This window comes from Penicillium citrinum (genome assembly GCF_028827155.1).
Source record: "Penicillium citrinum strain IBT 23319 chromosome Unknown utg000009l:1.0-4274883.0:1.0-4276374.0, whole genome shotgun sequence".
In the NCBI taxonomy this organism is placed as follows: domain Eukaryota; kingdom Fungi; phylum Ascomycota; class Eurotiomycetes; order Eurotiales; family Aspergillaceae; genus Penicillium; species Penicillium citrinum.
In genome coordinates, this window is record NW_026622694.1 from 3,808,593 (window position 1) to 3,823,006 (window position 14,414).

General features: G+C 46.5%; 9 protein-coding genes across 9 annotated transcripts; 4 read left to right on the forward strand and 5 right to left on the reverse strand.

The window, feature by feature from the left end:
* Nucleotides 1-435: 435 nt before the first annotated feature.
* On the forward strand, nucleotides 436-1,614 carry N7469_010897 (NAD(P)H-dependent flavin oxidoreductase; the record flags this gene model as incomplete). Its single annotated transcript, XM_056649802.1, has 4 exons — nucleotides 436-478; nucleotides 535-617; nucleotides 686-1,414; nucleotides 1,471-1,614. 4 exons carry the CDS (start codon nucleotides 436-438, stop codon nucleotides 1,612-1,614), a joined length of 999 nt encoding a protein of 332 aa, XP_056496933.1.
* Nucleotides 1,615-2,014: 400 nt separating this feature from the next.
* Nucleotides 2,015-2,398, reverse strand: N7469_010898 (uncharacterized protein; the record flags this gene model as incomplete). The annotated part of the gene is made up of 1 exon (XM_056649803.1): nucleotides 2,015-2,398. The coding sequence occupies one exon, from the start codon at nucleotides 2,396-2,398 to the stop codon at nucleotides 2,015-2,017; it is 384 nt and encodes a 127-aa protein (XP_056496934.1).
* Nucleotides 2,399-3,482: 1,084 nt separating this feature from the next.
* Nucleotides 3,483-4,039, reverse strand: N7469_010899 (uncharacterized protein; the record flags this gene model as incomplete). The annotated part of the gene is given in 2 exon segments (XM_056649804.1): nucleotides 3,483-3,546; nucleotides 3,558-4,039. The coding sequence occupies 2 exon segments, from the start codon at nucleotides 4,037-4,039 to the stop codon at nucleotides 3,483-3,485; spliced, it is 546 nt and encodes a 181-aa protein (XP_056496935.1).
* A 569-nt stretch (nucleotides 4,040-4,608) lies between these two features.
* On the reverse strand, nucleotides 4,609-5,144 carry N7469_010900 (DUF3433 domain-containing protein; the record flags this gene model as incomplete). The annotated part of the gene is made up of 2 exons (XM_056649805.1): nucleotides 4,609-4,781; nucleotides 4,862-5,144. The coding sequence occupies 2 exons, from the start codon at nucleotides 5,142-5,144 to the stop codon at nucleotides 4,609-4,611; spliced, it is 456 nt and encodes a 151-aa protein (XP_056496936.1).
* A 676-nt stretch (nucleotides 5,145-5,820) lies between these two features.
* On the reverse strand, nucleotides 5,821-6,096 carry N7469_010901 (uncharacterized protein; the record flags this gene model as incomplete). The annotated part of the gene is made up of 1 exon (XM_056649806.1): nucleotides 5,821-6,096. One exon carries the CDS (start codon nucleotides 6,094-6,096, stop codon nucleotides 5,821-5,823), a length of 276 nt encoding a protein of 91 aa, XP_056496937.1.
* A 759-nt stretch (nucleotides 6,097-6,855) lies between these two features.
* N7469_010902 (uncharacterized protein) lies at nucleotides 6,856-7,653 on the forward strand (the record flags this gene model as incomplete). Its single annotated transcript, XM_056649807.1, has 1 exon — nucleotides 6,856-7,653. The coding sequence occupies one exon, from the start codon at nucleotides 6,856-6,858 to the stop codon at nucleotides 7,651-7,653; it is 798 nt and encodes a 265-aa protein (XP_056496938.1).
* An 823-nt stretch (nucleotides 7,654-8,476) lies between these two features.
* On the reverse strand, nucleotides 8,477-9,020 carry N7469_010903 (hydrophobin family protein; the record flags this gene model as incomplete). The annotated part of the gene is made up of 2 exons (XM_056649808.1): nucleotides 8,477-8,533; nucleotides 8,586-9,020. 2 exons carry the CDS (start codon nucleotides 9,018-9,020, stop codon nucleotides 8,477-8,479), a joined length of 492 nt encoding a protein of 163 aa, XP_056496939.1.
* A 2,471-nt stretch (nucleotides 9,021-11,491) lies between these two features.
* N7469_010904 (WW domain-containing protein) lies at nucleotides 11,492-12,310 on the forward strand (the record flags this gene model as incomplete). The annotated part of the gene is made up of 1 exon (XM_056649809.1): nucleotides 11,492-12,310. The coding sequence occupies one exon, from the start codon at nucleotides 11,492-11,494 to the stop codon at nucleotides 12,308-12,310; it is 819 nt and encodes a 272-aa protein (XP_056496940.1).
* A 985-nt stretch (nucleotides 12,311-13,295) lies between these two features.
* Nucleotides 13,296-14,084, forward strand: N7469_010905 (uncharacterized protein; the record flags this gene model as incomplete). The annotated part of the gene is made up of 2 exons (XM_056649810.1): nucleotides 13,296-13,545; nucleotides 13,642-14,084. 2 exons carry the CDS (start codon nucleotides 13,296-13,298, stop codon nucleotides 14,082-14,084), a joined length of 693 nt encoding a protein of 230 aa, XP_056496941.1.
* Between the last annotated feature and the right edge of the window lie 330 nt (nucleotides 14,085-14,414).

Genomic DNA, 14,414 nt, shown 5'->3' on the forward strand with positions numbered 1-14,414 from the left:
CATTGTATGGTATGGGTCACCAGATACTTTGTTATATGCTTGACATTAGCAGCTTGATCACCTCATCTATCGGACAAACTTGTCTTGAAGACCGAGGACTGATCGGAATTGGGAGAACTCTTGTCTTGTCTGCGTCAATATACATAGTACATAGTTATTCGGCCTCGTCGCATAATCAAAACGAACCTCGGCAACTTTGCTTCCCCACAGCCCAGGTCCGCGGCTACCCCGACTCCGGGCTCGGTGCTTTTTATCACCTGAGACACCTACTTGAAGGACCTATTGCCTTCAACTGGCTTCTCTCTCTACTGTTATAGCCCACTGTTATATTTGATCTCTGCTTGGAAACCCCTACCTCGTTCCGTCGCTCTCTTTGACAATCATTTTCGTTGTGATACTTCGATTTGATACCTATAAACGAACAACACCGACAAGATGCCGTTCAACACTGCCCTGACTCGTAAATTGGGCATTCGGGGTAAGTGGCTCATATGTCATGATGGATATTCATGCCACGAATCTAACAGCACATAGTCCCCGTGGTGCAGGGAGGTATGCAGTGGGTTGGTTACGCTGAGCTGGCCTCGGCCGTTAGCAACGCAGGCGGTCTCGGAATAGTATGTTTTATGAGCAGCAGGAGTTTTGTTGTGGGATACGAATAGACTGACATTTCGCCACTGAACAGCTCACTGCCCTCACTCAACCTACGCCCGAAGATTTACGCAAGGAGATTCGACGATGCCGCACCATGACCAAGAACCCTTTCGGTGTGAACCTGACTCTGCTTCCCGCACTCGTCCCCCCCGACTACGGTGCCTATGCTCAGGTCATCATTGACGAGGGTATCAAGATTGTTGAGACCGCTGGTAACAACCCAGGTCCTGTGATTAAGCAGCTAAAGCAGGCCGGTTGTATTGTCTTACACAAGTGTACTACCATCCGCCACGCTAAGTCTGCTGTTAAGCTTGGTGTTGACTTCCTCTCTATTGATGGTTTTGAATGCGCTGGTCATGTCGGTGAACACGATATCACCAACTTCATCCTTCTCAGCCGTGCACGCCAAGACCTGGGTGTGCCTTTTATTGCCTCTGGCGGCTTTGCCGATGGCCAAGGTCTGGCTGCTGCCCTTGCTCTCGGTGCCGACGGTATTAACATGGGCACTCGTTTTATGAGCACCGTCGAGGCTCCAATTCACCAGAAAGTGAAGGAAGCAATTGTTAATGCTCAGGAGACTGATACCGCCCTGGTTCTCCGTCGGTGGAAGAACACCACTCGTCTTTTCGCCAACAAGGTGACTCAGGATGCTTTGAAGGTTGAGCGTGAAAGCACAACCGGAGAGTTCAGCGAGATCGGACCCTACGTCAGCGGAAAGCGTGGTCGTCAGGTTTTCCTTAACGGCGATGTCGACTTCGGCGTAAGTAGACCACCCTTTTACCCGCTACAAATACCATCTAACATGTTTGCTTTCAGGTTTGGACCGCCGGCCAGGTGATTGGACTCATCCATGACATCCCAACTTGCGCCGTCCTGCTCAACAGAATCGAGAAGGAGGCCCAGGAAGCCATGAAGCGAAGCCAATCTCTATATACTGATGCTCCTGCAAGCAAGCTCTAAGCGATGGACATCAGACTTATCTTCCCATTTGATATCCCTTTCATAGTTTAAATGTTCAATAGATCTTGACAAGAGTGCGGATTTGCTTTCTGGTCACGGCACTTAAGCCAACTCCTTGCAGGACCTCATATCATGCATGGTGCTGTCATGATGTCTGTGGCAAGCCCTACGACTCGCATATTTCATGATGAGGCCAAATTTCTTGCGTGAAAGAATCTGTCCGTATACTTGTACCACAGTAGTAGACTGACCCCCGAGACATAGCATCATTACACTAGTAGTGCATACCAATGCTCAGTATGCATTGTAAAGTCATAACCTACAAAGCCTCGTGCACATTCCAGTGATTCAAGTTTATATTGAAGATGTCTTAAATAATGGTTCTATCATCAGCAAGGCATCATTCCCTTCGAGCTTGTCCTATTCCTATCCCAAACCTTCTTTCCCGATCTTCAGCCCACCATCCTAAACTAAACAAGAGCCAGCCGAAACCCCCCTGCTTCAGCAACTCCTGGTAACTGAGGTGCTCAGACCCAGTCAGAATGACACTCTCATTTAGAATTTGTGAAGTCCCTGCGAGAAGACTGATCACAGCCCCGATACTACACGGGTTTTGGGGCAACGTGCGTCTTGTATCAATCGCCCAGATACCTGCAACGGCGGCCCAACGCATCAAGCCCAGAACGATTTCCAAAAGCCGGGTAGATATTGCGCTCTGGACCAGACGACGTCGATGAGGATCTCTGACCGAGCCAGTAAGTTGCGGAAGCGTATGGTTGAGCATGGATGATTTCGTTCGAAATTGGGAACCGGCTCGCTGAGACTCGATCAGTCCATAAACCTCCTTATATCAAGTTTGTAGACGGGTTCCATTTAGAAGCTCATTAGCTGGGACACCTTCGATCCCGTAGACCATTGCGTCGACAAAGCCGTCAAATGCCTTCGAGTAGGTAAGCTGGGATCTTCAAGAGCATCTCTGCTTCCCTCTAGTTTTTTGATGGGTGTCGTATGCTCGAAGGTTGTGTTATAACTGAGATTCGCACATTCAATACTTGCTCTCACTGCAGGAACTCTCACTTTGATTGCCGTGGTGTTGTTAGGCCTCCGTGGGGAGAGTTTGCCGATCGAATCATCCTTCATCGCCAAGGAAGGAAATGCGAGCTCCTTGTATGTCTATTGAGGATATGAGACGTTGGCATTCAAAATGAGCGCACCAAGTGACGTCTGCCCATTGAACTATCTTCTTCGGTGAAGTTGAAGTCTCCGGTCAGTTTGACCGAGACAGCAATTGGTAACAAGCCACCCAGAATGACGGCTAGACTAGTTGTCGCTGTTGCCAAATGAGAATTCTTGATGGAGTCCAAAAGGCTATGCGGGGCAACTTTGTCGAACTGTTGAGTAGTTATGGCTGCCTGTGCTGGAACTGCCTATCTGCGAAGCAGGCTATAAGGCTGGAAAATGCGAGCTGTAGAGTCTAGCACCGGGAACAATGTACTAACAAGACACATCGTAGATGCTGGAATATACACCCATGAGTATTGAATGTACTCGCTTGGGTTAATATCGGCGATGCCATTCAGACTCTTTGATTTTTCCCATAGGACCTCGAAAGAGACAATCAATGCAATGGGAGCTAGAAAATAAATGGACTGAATCACCAGACTAGTTGACAATGGTCGCCACCAGCTGATTAATTTGGGTGATTCAATAGTTTCCATCTGGGAATTGCCCTTCTTTGATATCCTAAAATCCCCTACAAAGGAATTAGATTGGGCATGCGTTCCAAAGTTTTGCTCTTTCGTCCTCCGAATCAATGATTCCAGACTCATATGGCCAGTTCCACGGAATTCAGATGTGATATCCTGGCTTCACGCAGCAAGAAGTGCGAGTCCACCAATAGACCCTGGACCCCGAGGCGTAACATCCCAGGGGCTATAAAGAACAATGAAAGAGTGATTACGACTAGAGCCACAAATATGACTTCCATAATAACAAATGACACCGAGCTGACTTGCAACCGATCTTCTTGCAGGATGCTTTGGCCATCGATGAGACTTTTATCTGTCTGGAATAGCCGATACTTTGCCATTTGTGCTGCTACAGCGGAGAACATGGCCCTTGTTTGTCTCATTTCCACATAAGGGTGTTTCCAAAGCTCTTCCGTTTGAATGAAATCCAGCTTAATTGCCTTGAAGATCAAAGGAGTGGAATCTTCGCCATCTCCATCCGACACAACAATTTCGTTTGGCAAATGAGAGGTTGCAAGACGGACTCCATTCAATATGTCGGCATCGGAGATATGGGCCAGTTTCCTGGGCGACTTGTCCGTGGGAAAATGGAGTACGGCTTGGGATGGGTTCCGTGCCTGAAATTTCACATCTGCCCTCGAGATTTCATAGCTCGGTCTGCAGTATACAGCTGTCATGTCATTTAAGACATCGAAATGAACTAGCATCAAGTCTTTGTTCTTGCCATCTGGTGTATAACAATCGGTGATTGGCGAAATAAGCACTCGGCAGTGCAGTGTCTACTGAGTTCATCTCATATGGAAAACGGACGTGGCAGTTAGGTGCTTTGAGTACCGATGAAGTTTTTGCTCACGGCAACCGATGTCGACTGATTAGCTCGGACGTTCATGGTCGCCTGACTTTTGATTGCCGGAATCATTGTTTGGTTTGTCAAAATTTCGCAAGACAAGTTGGCCTCAAAGACATTTACCATGCCTTCGAGGATTGCATCGTCTGTGTAAGAAGATAAATTGAAAGTCTCGTATGTATAATTTGCATTTACGCCATATTGATAATCTTTGTGGTCGGCTATCGCAGCATAGTGGCCCAGAAATGGCCGAGAGTCGATAACAGAAGGGTTGTAATTGGATCCATCCAATTTGTTGGTCTTCATCAACTGAGCATTGTTGTCATAGATTGTTGCGGGTTGCAACACAAATAGACCAGTGGAGACCACAATCAAGAGCTTTATGAGCAATGTCCCTGGTTAATGATCGGCTCGCAACGAGTTGACAAGTGCGACAACATTCCATGATGAGATATAGTCCATCCAGAGAGTATCTTCGGATGGAGCCGGTTTCACGGATATGATTTTCCATGGCATCAATTGCTTGGTGCGATACTCAACCTGGCCCCAAAAAGCAGCCACAATGGTTAATCCTATACGCGAATTAGTAAGATAAAAGATGATCATTTTTCATCGCCCTAAATGCTGCAGTCCCAAATGCGACCCAACCTACCTGCAGTCGGTCCATATGTCCATAAGTAGTACAGAGTTTGTTTCGATGACGTTAAGCCCCAGTTGTGCTTCGAAATTCCAAATAGAATGGCCACTATCACCGCTAGAGGGACAAAACAGATCCCAAATCCAGCTAAAATCAGTTTCCTTAAAGGCCATGGCGTCCATGATAATGGAACCTCAGACGTTTTCTCTGTTTTTGGCCGATTAGGAGTATCCGATTCAGCTGGAGACAGCGGAATTAGCTCAGTAGAGCTAACATTATCTTGTCTTGGGTTTGACATTAATGGTCATCTGATCTTGTTCTCGGGAAGTGATAGTCCCATTCTTCAAGTCGGCAAGCCCTAGGCGCCGGCGACGGATACTGCACTTCTGCCTTCGAGACGAGGCAATGAGTCTCATGAGTGTTTCTGCCTTTTGTGGGATTTTGGTGCTCATTTGCGCTGCCAGGCGGATCATCATCGCAAGGCTGTGTTTGCAGCTTCATTCTTTGTCAATCCACTATGGGTCCACGCAGGATCCGGGTGATTGATGCTGTGAGTGTCAAGGTTATCGTGGACATGATGCTAATGCTTTTTACGGAGAAGCTTTTGTTCATCGCAAGCATATGGTGGAGCCGGAGGGTGTCTGTAATTGGAGACCGGTTTTTTTTCTTCCCGTTCCCCTGATGCTTTTCGTACCATAATAATGCTTGTATTGAAGCCGGTCCATAGTAGGTATACGCGACTTGCGCGCTCGGGCATATAATTCAATGGCTTGACTTAATTGTATGGGTTTTTCGATCTGTAAATCAACTTGGATTGAGCATTATGTCAGTCAATTTAGCGCAATGGCCATCTGTGAAGTAAGATTGAGTTCATTTTTGCAAGGGGCGTATCGTAGACCTTGGAAAGTTTTCATACGCGCATTTTTGAGATCAACTTGTTGAGGCTTTTTGTCAAAGACTTCCATCATATAGAGCTACACTGGTAAAGATGTTGAGGCTGACAGCGCCAAGTGTCTCAGTAGATCGAAGACACCGCCATTTCCACAAGGGATTGAGTCGCGCGATGGCTGGGGGCCCAAACGCGATGGCCTCAACCGACATTCTTGCTGGTGGACCTCGAAGCGCTCGAGATGCACTGCGTTCACGCCCATGTATGCTGTCGTCCCGTAGTCCCCCAATCGCGTCGAAGTATTCGGCGACATGGTACCCAGAAGCTCGTGCATACCAATGTCATAGCGAGAGCGAGCCATTGATGGTGAGCTATATCATCAAGCTGATTGTGTCAAGATCAAGGGGCCGGCAAATCCTTGCATATACGCCCTTGAGAGCTCCTCTGGGGAATGCAGCCTTCCGGTCCTCGCGATTGGTTTAATCCTGATCAACTTTGCAGCTTGCGGTCGATCACTGCAAGTTTCGAGATCATGAGAGCTTCTGCATAGTACAGTATCTGCCAAGATGATGCATGAAATAATGATGACGGATGAAGAGGTCTTGCCATTTGCTTTGTACTGTACTGCAGATACTGTACACGTAGGCCATGAGGTATTTTCTATGGACTCGTGTCGATTGACGTCGGGCATAAGGGATCGGAGGCGTGTTAGAACGTGGAATGAGCTAGATCGATCGGTTGGCTCTGGATGAACGAAACCGTCTCACAAATCATTTAGACTCCAACATGTTCGCCTTCAGGTTCAATCCTGATGGTGACATGATAATTTCAAGTATAGCTTTACTTCTCTCATTAAAGATACAATGACATAGAAGTTTGTGCGACGTCTCTTGGATTTCCAAGTATTCTCTACATCTCTACAGACTTGGTACATGCTCTCAACTCTACTCAAGTCAAGACGTGCTGCACGTACTATGCAGCAATTCCAGCCCAAGACACCCCTTGCCCCAGCCCCAGAGATCCGTTTATCAGCTATACAACCCCCCACGTCCCAGCACCCCGATAAAAAAAAAGTCTCGAAGCAAACTTCGAATACAAAAAGGACAAAGTCTCCTGCATCATGGGATTCATTACTTCAGTTTCACGCTGCGTTCGCGACAATAAACTGTCCCGCAGACTATCCTCAAGCAATAAACCACAGCGTCTCGAGGACGATTATAACGACCTTGTCAGATATTCATCAAAAAAAATGTCCCTTGCTCGAGCTGGAAGCATGACATCGGGTTCGACAGCCGTTCACCACTCACACGAGCCGATTATCCCTATTGAATCACCAACCCAGAATCAAAAACAACCACTGAGTCCCGCGCAATTGAGCTTGAGTATGCAAATGCAGGCACTGTTCGACAACGAACAAATGCTTGACTTCGCGAATGATAGAGCTGCAAGAGCCTTGTCTCGACCTGAGTATCCAATTCTAAAACTCGATACTGTTCAGTCGCCGTTTGATACGCCGACCAAGAAATTACAAGCTCCCATTGAGACAGGGCAAAAGATGTCTTGTGAAAGCCCGTCCTCCTTGAAGAGGAATGATCTGAAACGTCAGCGGGAAGAAGAAGACACAGAAAAGAAGGCTGCAGAGAAGGGAACTGGGAAGAAAGGATCAAAGTTGCGTCGGTCGATGACCGGCTTGTTTCGAAAGACCTATAGTTTTAGACTTCCTCGCTCACCAGTATCGATGAAGAACCTGCGATCACCCACATCCCCGAGATGGATCGATGTAGATGCCTCCAGCTTGGCAGAAGAAGAGTGCTTGGTTTCGGAGAAAGAAGAAGAAAAATGGCTCGAGGCTCATGGGATTGGAAGAGGTCGAGATATTGGAATCTGGACTGGAGGAGGAATGGAAAAAACTTGGTAGTTATAAGTTTAAACCTGCGTGACTAGACAGATTGTAAATAAACAATGAAATGATAAGCTTGATATGCAGACATTTATGGGCATTGAAACAATTGAGACTATGTTTGAATACAGCATGACGATATCTTAAGTGATATATTCTATCACTTGAAATCTCGCTTGTAGTAGATGTGCATTATACAGTACATAGTAGACAGATAGTTAAGCAGAGAGGAGTGAGGAACTAGAGTACTCGACCGTGCTAGGACCATTTTACATTGGGAGAGATATTTCAACTCAGGCAAAAGCGACTTAGTGTCATTTACAAATAGCCGATCTAGATAAGATGAGGATATACAAATTTAGCAGAACGCCTAATGAATTCAATGTGGATAGAGCCTTAAGAAACTATAATGTTACTCTACTGTCTTGTTAAGGAGACGTGTAAACATGAAGACTACAATGGTTTACAAAGAGATATCACTAGAGTAAATCTAATGGATTAAAGATATATATGCGAAAGAATACTGGATAGACTGCAGCTAGTCCAGTTCCAATGCACCAGACAAGAAGCAAAAGCACCATGCCGAAAACACAAGCAAAAACAAAAACAGTCTTCTTTCTCCGAGGGGTGCCACACGACACAGTTAATGATACACGGGCGTGAAAAGATCAAATCGCCTAACTATTCAAATCAAATGCCAGCAACTCATGCTTTCCTTCCCCGAGAATCGATAACAGTTCACTTTAGCGCTGGTGTCGAAATCCAGATAGCCCGAAGGCCGACCAGAAGCGACACGGAGGCCAATGCTTCTCGCACGATGCCAGAGAGCGTAGGAAAGCGCTTAGATGATGGAGCCGAGGGCGACACAGGGCAGACCGACACCGACGAGGTCGGAGTTCTGTTAAATTGTTAGATATGTGGAAACATGATGTAGTGTGATGATTACTTACGGCGCTGGAGGGAGAGTTCTGGCAGCAGGCAATGTTCTGCTTGCACTTCTGGTTGACCAGATCCTGGATGGGGACGGCAATGAGGATGGGGATCTGGAGGTCCAGCTTAGAGCACTGGTCGAAGAGACCAAGACCGTCAGAGCCGGAGCCAGCACCGATCAGGTTGCTGAGGGTGCCGCCGAGCATGCCAGAGTTGACATCGGTGGTGTCACCAGCGTAGGTGGCCTTGTTGCAGCAAGAGAGCTGAGCCTGGTCACCGCACTTGGCCTGGGCCTGCTTGACGGTCATGTCATCAGGGACAGGGAAGCGGACGTTGGTGTTGCCCTTGTTTCCGACACCATTGCCGTTACCAACACCACCAGCAGAGGGGCCGGAGGGAGGGAGAGCAACAACGGTGGCAGCGAGGGCCAGGACAGTGGAGAGAGTGAACTGCATTGTGTCTGTGGGTTTGGGTTTGAACGAAAGGTGTTCTCGGAGTTTAGGTTTATAAGAAAGAGAGAAGACTGTACTTCAGAAAGAGAAGGTTAAAGAGAGTGATGCTTGATGAAGAAAGTAAGATTGGGCGATGAAGGAACATGCTTTTATACATCTCTGTGGTGGTCTGTGGGCTCCTTGAATCAATCTCTTTGAGCCTCCAGGGCTGTTTGTTTCCTCCATTGCAATCTCCTCCTTCTCTTCGGAATGCAACCTGTAAGGTAATGGAAGGGAGGATCACTCCACATTCGGGCCTCCTGGTATGGATCTACGAAGCCTGATTGACTCTCTTCACTAGTCTTGGTCATTTGCCCTGGCATTCCTTGCGCTCTGGCCCTCTCCAGAACATGAGAGTTAGTTACTACAGTCAATCTTGTTTATGTGCTCGTACTCTATAGTGGGTTGCTGTCTCTTTCCGTCCTACGAACCGATATATATGGACTTTATTGTTAACTTCGGAGTTACATTAAGGTATCAGACTACACACGCCCGTGGGATAATTTTGCGTAGCAAATACTCCCTTAAGCATCGATAGTTCTTTAGTCCTGAGTTTGTACCTTATTGAGTGGGTCATCCAGCTCTGTTCCTGAACCAGCCTCCACAAGGGACAGTACGAACCTCCGGTAGTGGTCATCTAGCCATGACCCTGCAGGCCCACGGGAGCTAAGGCATGCTACCGGGCTCTACAATCCGGAGAGTGGTCAGGATCGTGCTAGTGTGTGGAAGAGAGAGAGGGAGTGCTTCAAAACATTGTGGAGCGCATGACGCATGGTTAATCATGCTGCAAGGGAGCAACCTCGTTCACCCATTAACCGCACTCCGGCCATAGGGAGGACTTTGTTGCCCTCCCTTCATTGTTTCACGCCCTTGGGCCACGAGAAAGAATTGAGCACCGCAACGCTGCTTAACCAAGTGTGTTGGTTTTTGGGAGCCTGTATTGGACTATGTGAGATCAATGACAAGAACCATAGTCTTCGTGGATTCCAAATGGCCTCGTCCGTGTTTTCTGCGAGTCATACCATAAGCCCTAGTTACAATGGCCATTCAGTGACCTGAAGATCTGCCTTGTAATTTCCCCTGGGCTATACACCGTACTCTAGGGTAGCAATCTGAGACCCTGTTCCTGCTTACCCCTACTCTATACCCGTACCCAGTCCTAATGATCGCCTACTACACCTAGCTTCTAGTCCCACTTCATAGTACTACATTGTACGTATGTAGAAGCACATCGGGATCTGAATCTCAGCATCTATAGCCACGAACAGGTTTATGCAAGTTCATATTTGCAATGACAAATTCTGAGTATTCATGGATCTCATGGTCTCATTTGATGCATACCTCATCTAGATAACATTAGACTTAGACAAAAGTCTTCAACTGTGAGTCAGGTCGTACTGTATATTGATTGCACTTGAGATATAACTCAGGGACGTCTACCAGTGGTACTTGGGTAGTAAGCAGGCCATATGTCAATGCAGAGCTGGGGGCAACGGTTGATACGAGTGCTAGCTCTCTATTGCACTAGAGCAGCTTTAGTAGTTTATATTTCTTAAGTGTAAGATCTAGCTAACACTGTTCAGGCACTTCAAAGGTTGGGTTTTAATGTTTTGTCTGCCCGTCAAATATAGTAAGTACTATTGACTAATGCTGGGTACTAGCGAGGCATAACTTCAAATTCACAATATCCAATACTATTGAAATCCTAAGGGTCATCTACACTGGGAGTGTAGAATCATGAACTCCGAAGTCGTCTTAGATATTCCAGGCCTGAATTGCCCTGGCGAACTGTAGGGCTACTCCCGAGTAGCCCGATGTAGAGGTCTTTACTAAGTAAGTTTTAATTCTTTGTTTCCGTTAGTTTCGTACTTTAAATATTAAATTGGTTCTTTCGAGTGTATTTCAAAATTGATGGTTATGAAGAAGTATTCCAATACAATTATTATCACGACATAAGGTTGTGTCGTGATAATAATTCATGAAGAGAAATAGATAGGTAAGTCCACCCCGATACACCCTGATACCTACAGTGGGTATCGGGGTGGACTGAATGCAATTCGATATATATCGTGCATGCCTTCCCGAGCTTGCGATGAACCAGCTTCTAATTTTAATTATGTACTTTGTTGTCAGCATGCACAAAGATAGACAAACTGGGCCGACGTAAGCTGATAGGAAGAATATGATATAATCAAATGATCAAGATATCATTGAAGGATATAAATAATCAATAAACCCAATTATACATGATGTAGTATGTTTTAATCTGATTCTATAGTATTCATTTCATAGTCCAATCGGAAGGGATAGGCGGTGAGACCTCCAGCGCCTTTCATTGGGTCTCAGCCAATCTTCCTCCATGGAAGCATTACAGTTGCTCGAACTTGCGCATTCTCTCCTTGCTCCCACTCGAGAGGTGTGTGTTGATCAACAGGATGTCAGAAGCTCTCAAAGAAACCACAACATCCGCGGAGGAGCGCGGGGACGAAGCTATTGGGCCAGGGTCGCCAGAGGCTGTCGCGGAAGAGAAAGCCGAAACAGAGGCACCACCAACGAAAGACCACGATAATGACGAAGACGACATCTCAGAAGACAAACATGATGAGAAGGAAACACAAGACGATGACAATGATGATGCAAAACAAGAAGATGCATCCGCGCCTCCTCTCCCCGATGAAATTCCCCCGCCGCTCCCCGACGAAGCACCGCCAGGCCAAGCTGAGGACGATGGCTGGGAACCCGTTTGGGATTCCAACAACCAAGCATACTACTTTTACAACCGATTCAGTGGGCTTTCGCAGTGGGAAAACCCACGCGTTCCTACTGGAGGAGCTCCAGGTGTAGAAGAAACACCCAAGAAAAAGGAGCCTGTGCTTGGTGGCTATAATCCTGCCATCCACGGCGATTATGACCCGACCGCGCCGTACGCACAGCACCACGAAGTACAAACGCAAGAGACAGGTGGCCCTGGAACGGATCCTTCAGCTGCCTACACTGCCGCTGGCTCCTTTAATCGTTTCACGGGTCGTTGGCAAGCCGATTCAATCAACCCAGAAAACCACAATCAAGATAATAAATCCTATCGACAAATGAACGCCTTCTTCGACGTGGACTCTGCTGCTAATAGTCATGATGGACGGAGTTTACGAGCGGAGCGAAGTGCCAAGAAGCTCAGCAAGAAGGAGTTGAAGATGTTCAAGGAAAAGCGGCGAGAGAAGAAGGAGGAGAAACGGAGAGCATGGTTAAGGGATTGATTTTGTGTCAGCTGATGCATACGATCTCGTTGATCTACTCTCACATACACCATTCGCATTAGGGATTTTTGATACCTGCCCACATGGACGTGGGACTTGGGGCGTTCTGTGGCTTTGTCTTTTTCTTTTTGCTTTCCCTCGCATGTGTAGAGAAGCAGGCCAACATGGTCTGTATGTATTGTAATTAATTTATCATATTTGTAACATTACAGCCAAGTACAAATTCTCATGAGATTGTATATTCAGCCAAAGTATATCCCTGAAAGAATCCTCTTAGATATTATGGCTTGTGAATGCCTTATACTGCTAATTTTACGTCCCGTACTTCGCGTATAGAGGACAGTTATCTACTAGATAAGTAATTATTATGGTGTTGGTCAGACATTAATCATTGTCTGTAGTATTATTGATGAACTTGACCTTTTATAGATTGCTCTGGCGCCGCCAAAAGAGGCAACCCCGCCATCAGGTCACGTGCTCAACGATATCAAAGTTTCTCAGAGCGGCGAGAGAAGACTTCGCAGTCGAGGAAATCTACGAGTTGCATCAATCACAAAAGGTAAGAGTGTTGAGTTTCCGTCTGTTTTATTCTCAGTGGATGCGTTATTCTTTCATCCTTTTTGCCCCCTGTCTCGGACCGGAATGGGATGAAATTGAATTTTCATACAATACCGATCAATGCGCTTATCACCACTGATGCAAATCGCGGGGATCTTCGCGCAACTAAGACAATTTCGCATGTCTTAGGGTGTTTGAGCCTTGGGTATTTGAATATGATCCTTTTTAACTTGAGAAACTTTTGATTGCGAATTTTGTTCTTGATTTGTTCAATCATTTATCTTGACATGTCATTTTCTAACATCCCGGCCAGTGCATATCAAATTCTTGTCTGCGGCAGCGGCAGAAAAAAAAAATCGATCCACTTTTCAAGGATCAAGACATTCGATAAAATAAGCAAAGTAACTTAGCTTGATTCATTCACAACATGGCTACCTCTACTTCAAAGCCTAAGCCTACTGTGCCTATTGCACTCTCCGCCGATGCCGTTGATGACCTCATCTACGATGCTCGAGCAGGCGATCTGGAGGCCCTGAAGGCCGATGTTGCCAATCTTGCCTCCCAAAACAACTGCACCGAGGCTCAAATTGTTGCTTCTGCTATCGATATGGAAGATGAGAACGAGGGCGGCACTGGATCTTGCGTTTTGCATTTCCCTGCTGCTAACGGTAACATCGGTATGTTTGAGTTCTTTTTAGCCCCCACCCTTCATCAAAATAATATACATACATCTATCGATATGTATTTTCTCAGCATTGATCTAACGTACGTAGAAATCCTGAACTTTCTCCTTCAGAAACTTTCTGCTGGAGACGTCGCTCAGCGCACGACTTTCATCAACCACACAAATTACTCCGGAAACACATCACTGCACTGGGCAGCTTTGAACACGCACCTTGAGTGCGTCAAGGCGCTTGTCGAAGCCGGTGCGGATGTCGCCATCAAGAACGATGCTGGACACGACGCTGTATTCTTGGCTGAGCGCGCCGCTTGGTCTGCCTCCGCTGACGTGGTTGATGAGGATGAGAATGAGAATGGAGATCAGGAGATTGAGATGACCATTGGTGAAGGCGAAGGTCAAGCCCAGGGTGAGGGCGAGGAACAACAGTCGGCCGGAGAAATGTCTGCAGGCAGACAGGTTGTTGAGTGGCTTCTTAGCTCCGAGAAGTCGGCTGGACTGGAGAGCGGAGCTAAGGAGGGTGAGAGTTCTGCATAAATGAGATTGTGAGGTATATAGATTGCATTTCTTTTTTTTTTTTGTTCATAATCATAAAATATTTGGCAATATCAATAGACGGAGACTGTCAGTGACGAGATATTCACTGGCCAAAATCATGTCACTCGGTTTTTAATGAGGATATAATGGTTTGAAGAATGATAACAAGGCTGTGCTTTTACTTTTGGGAAGGAAATTGTCTAAGATAGTTCCCCAAGGAAATATTAGTAGAAGAAATGACGCCGGGAAATACCACTTGAAATTATGCAAGCAAATCATAATGGAATATACCGAGATCTTGACCGATTTCAACCCTACTTAAGAGATACC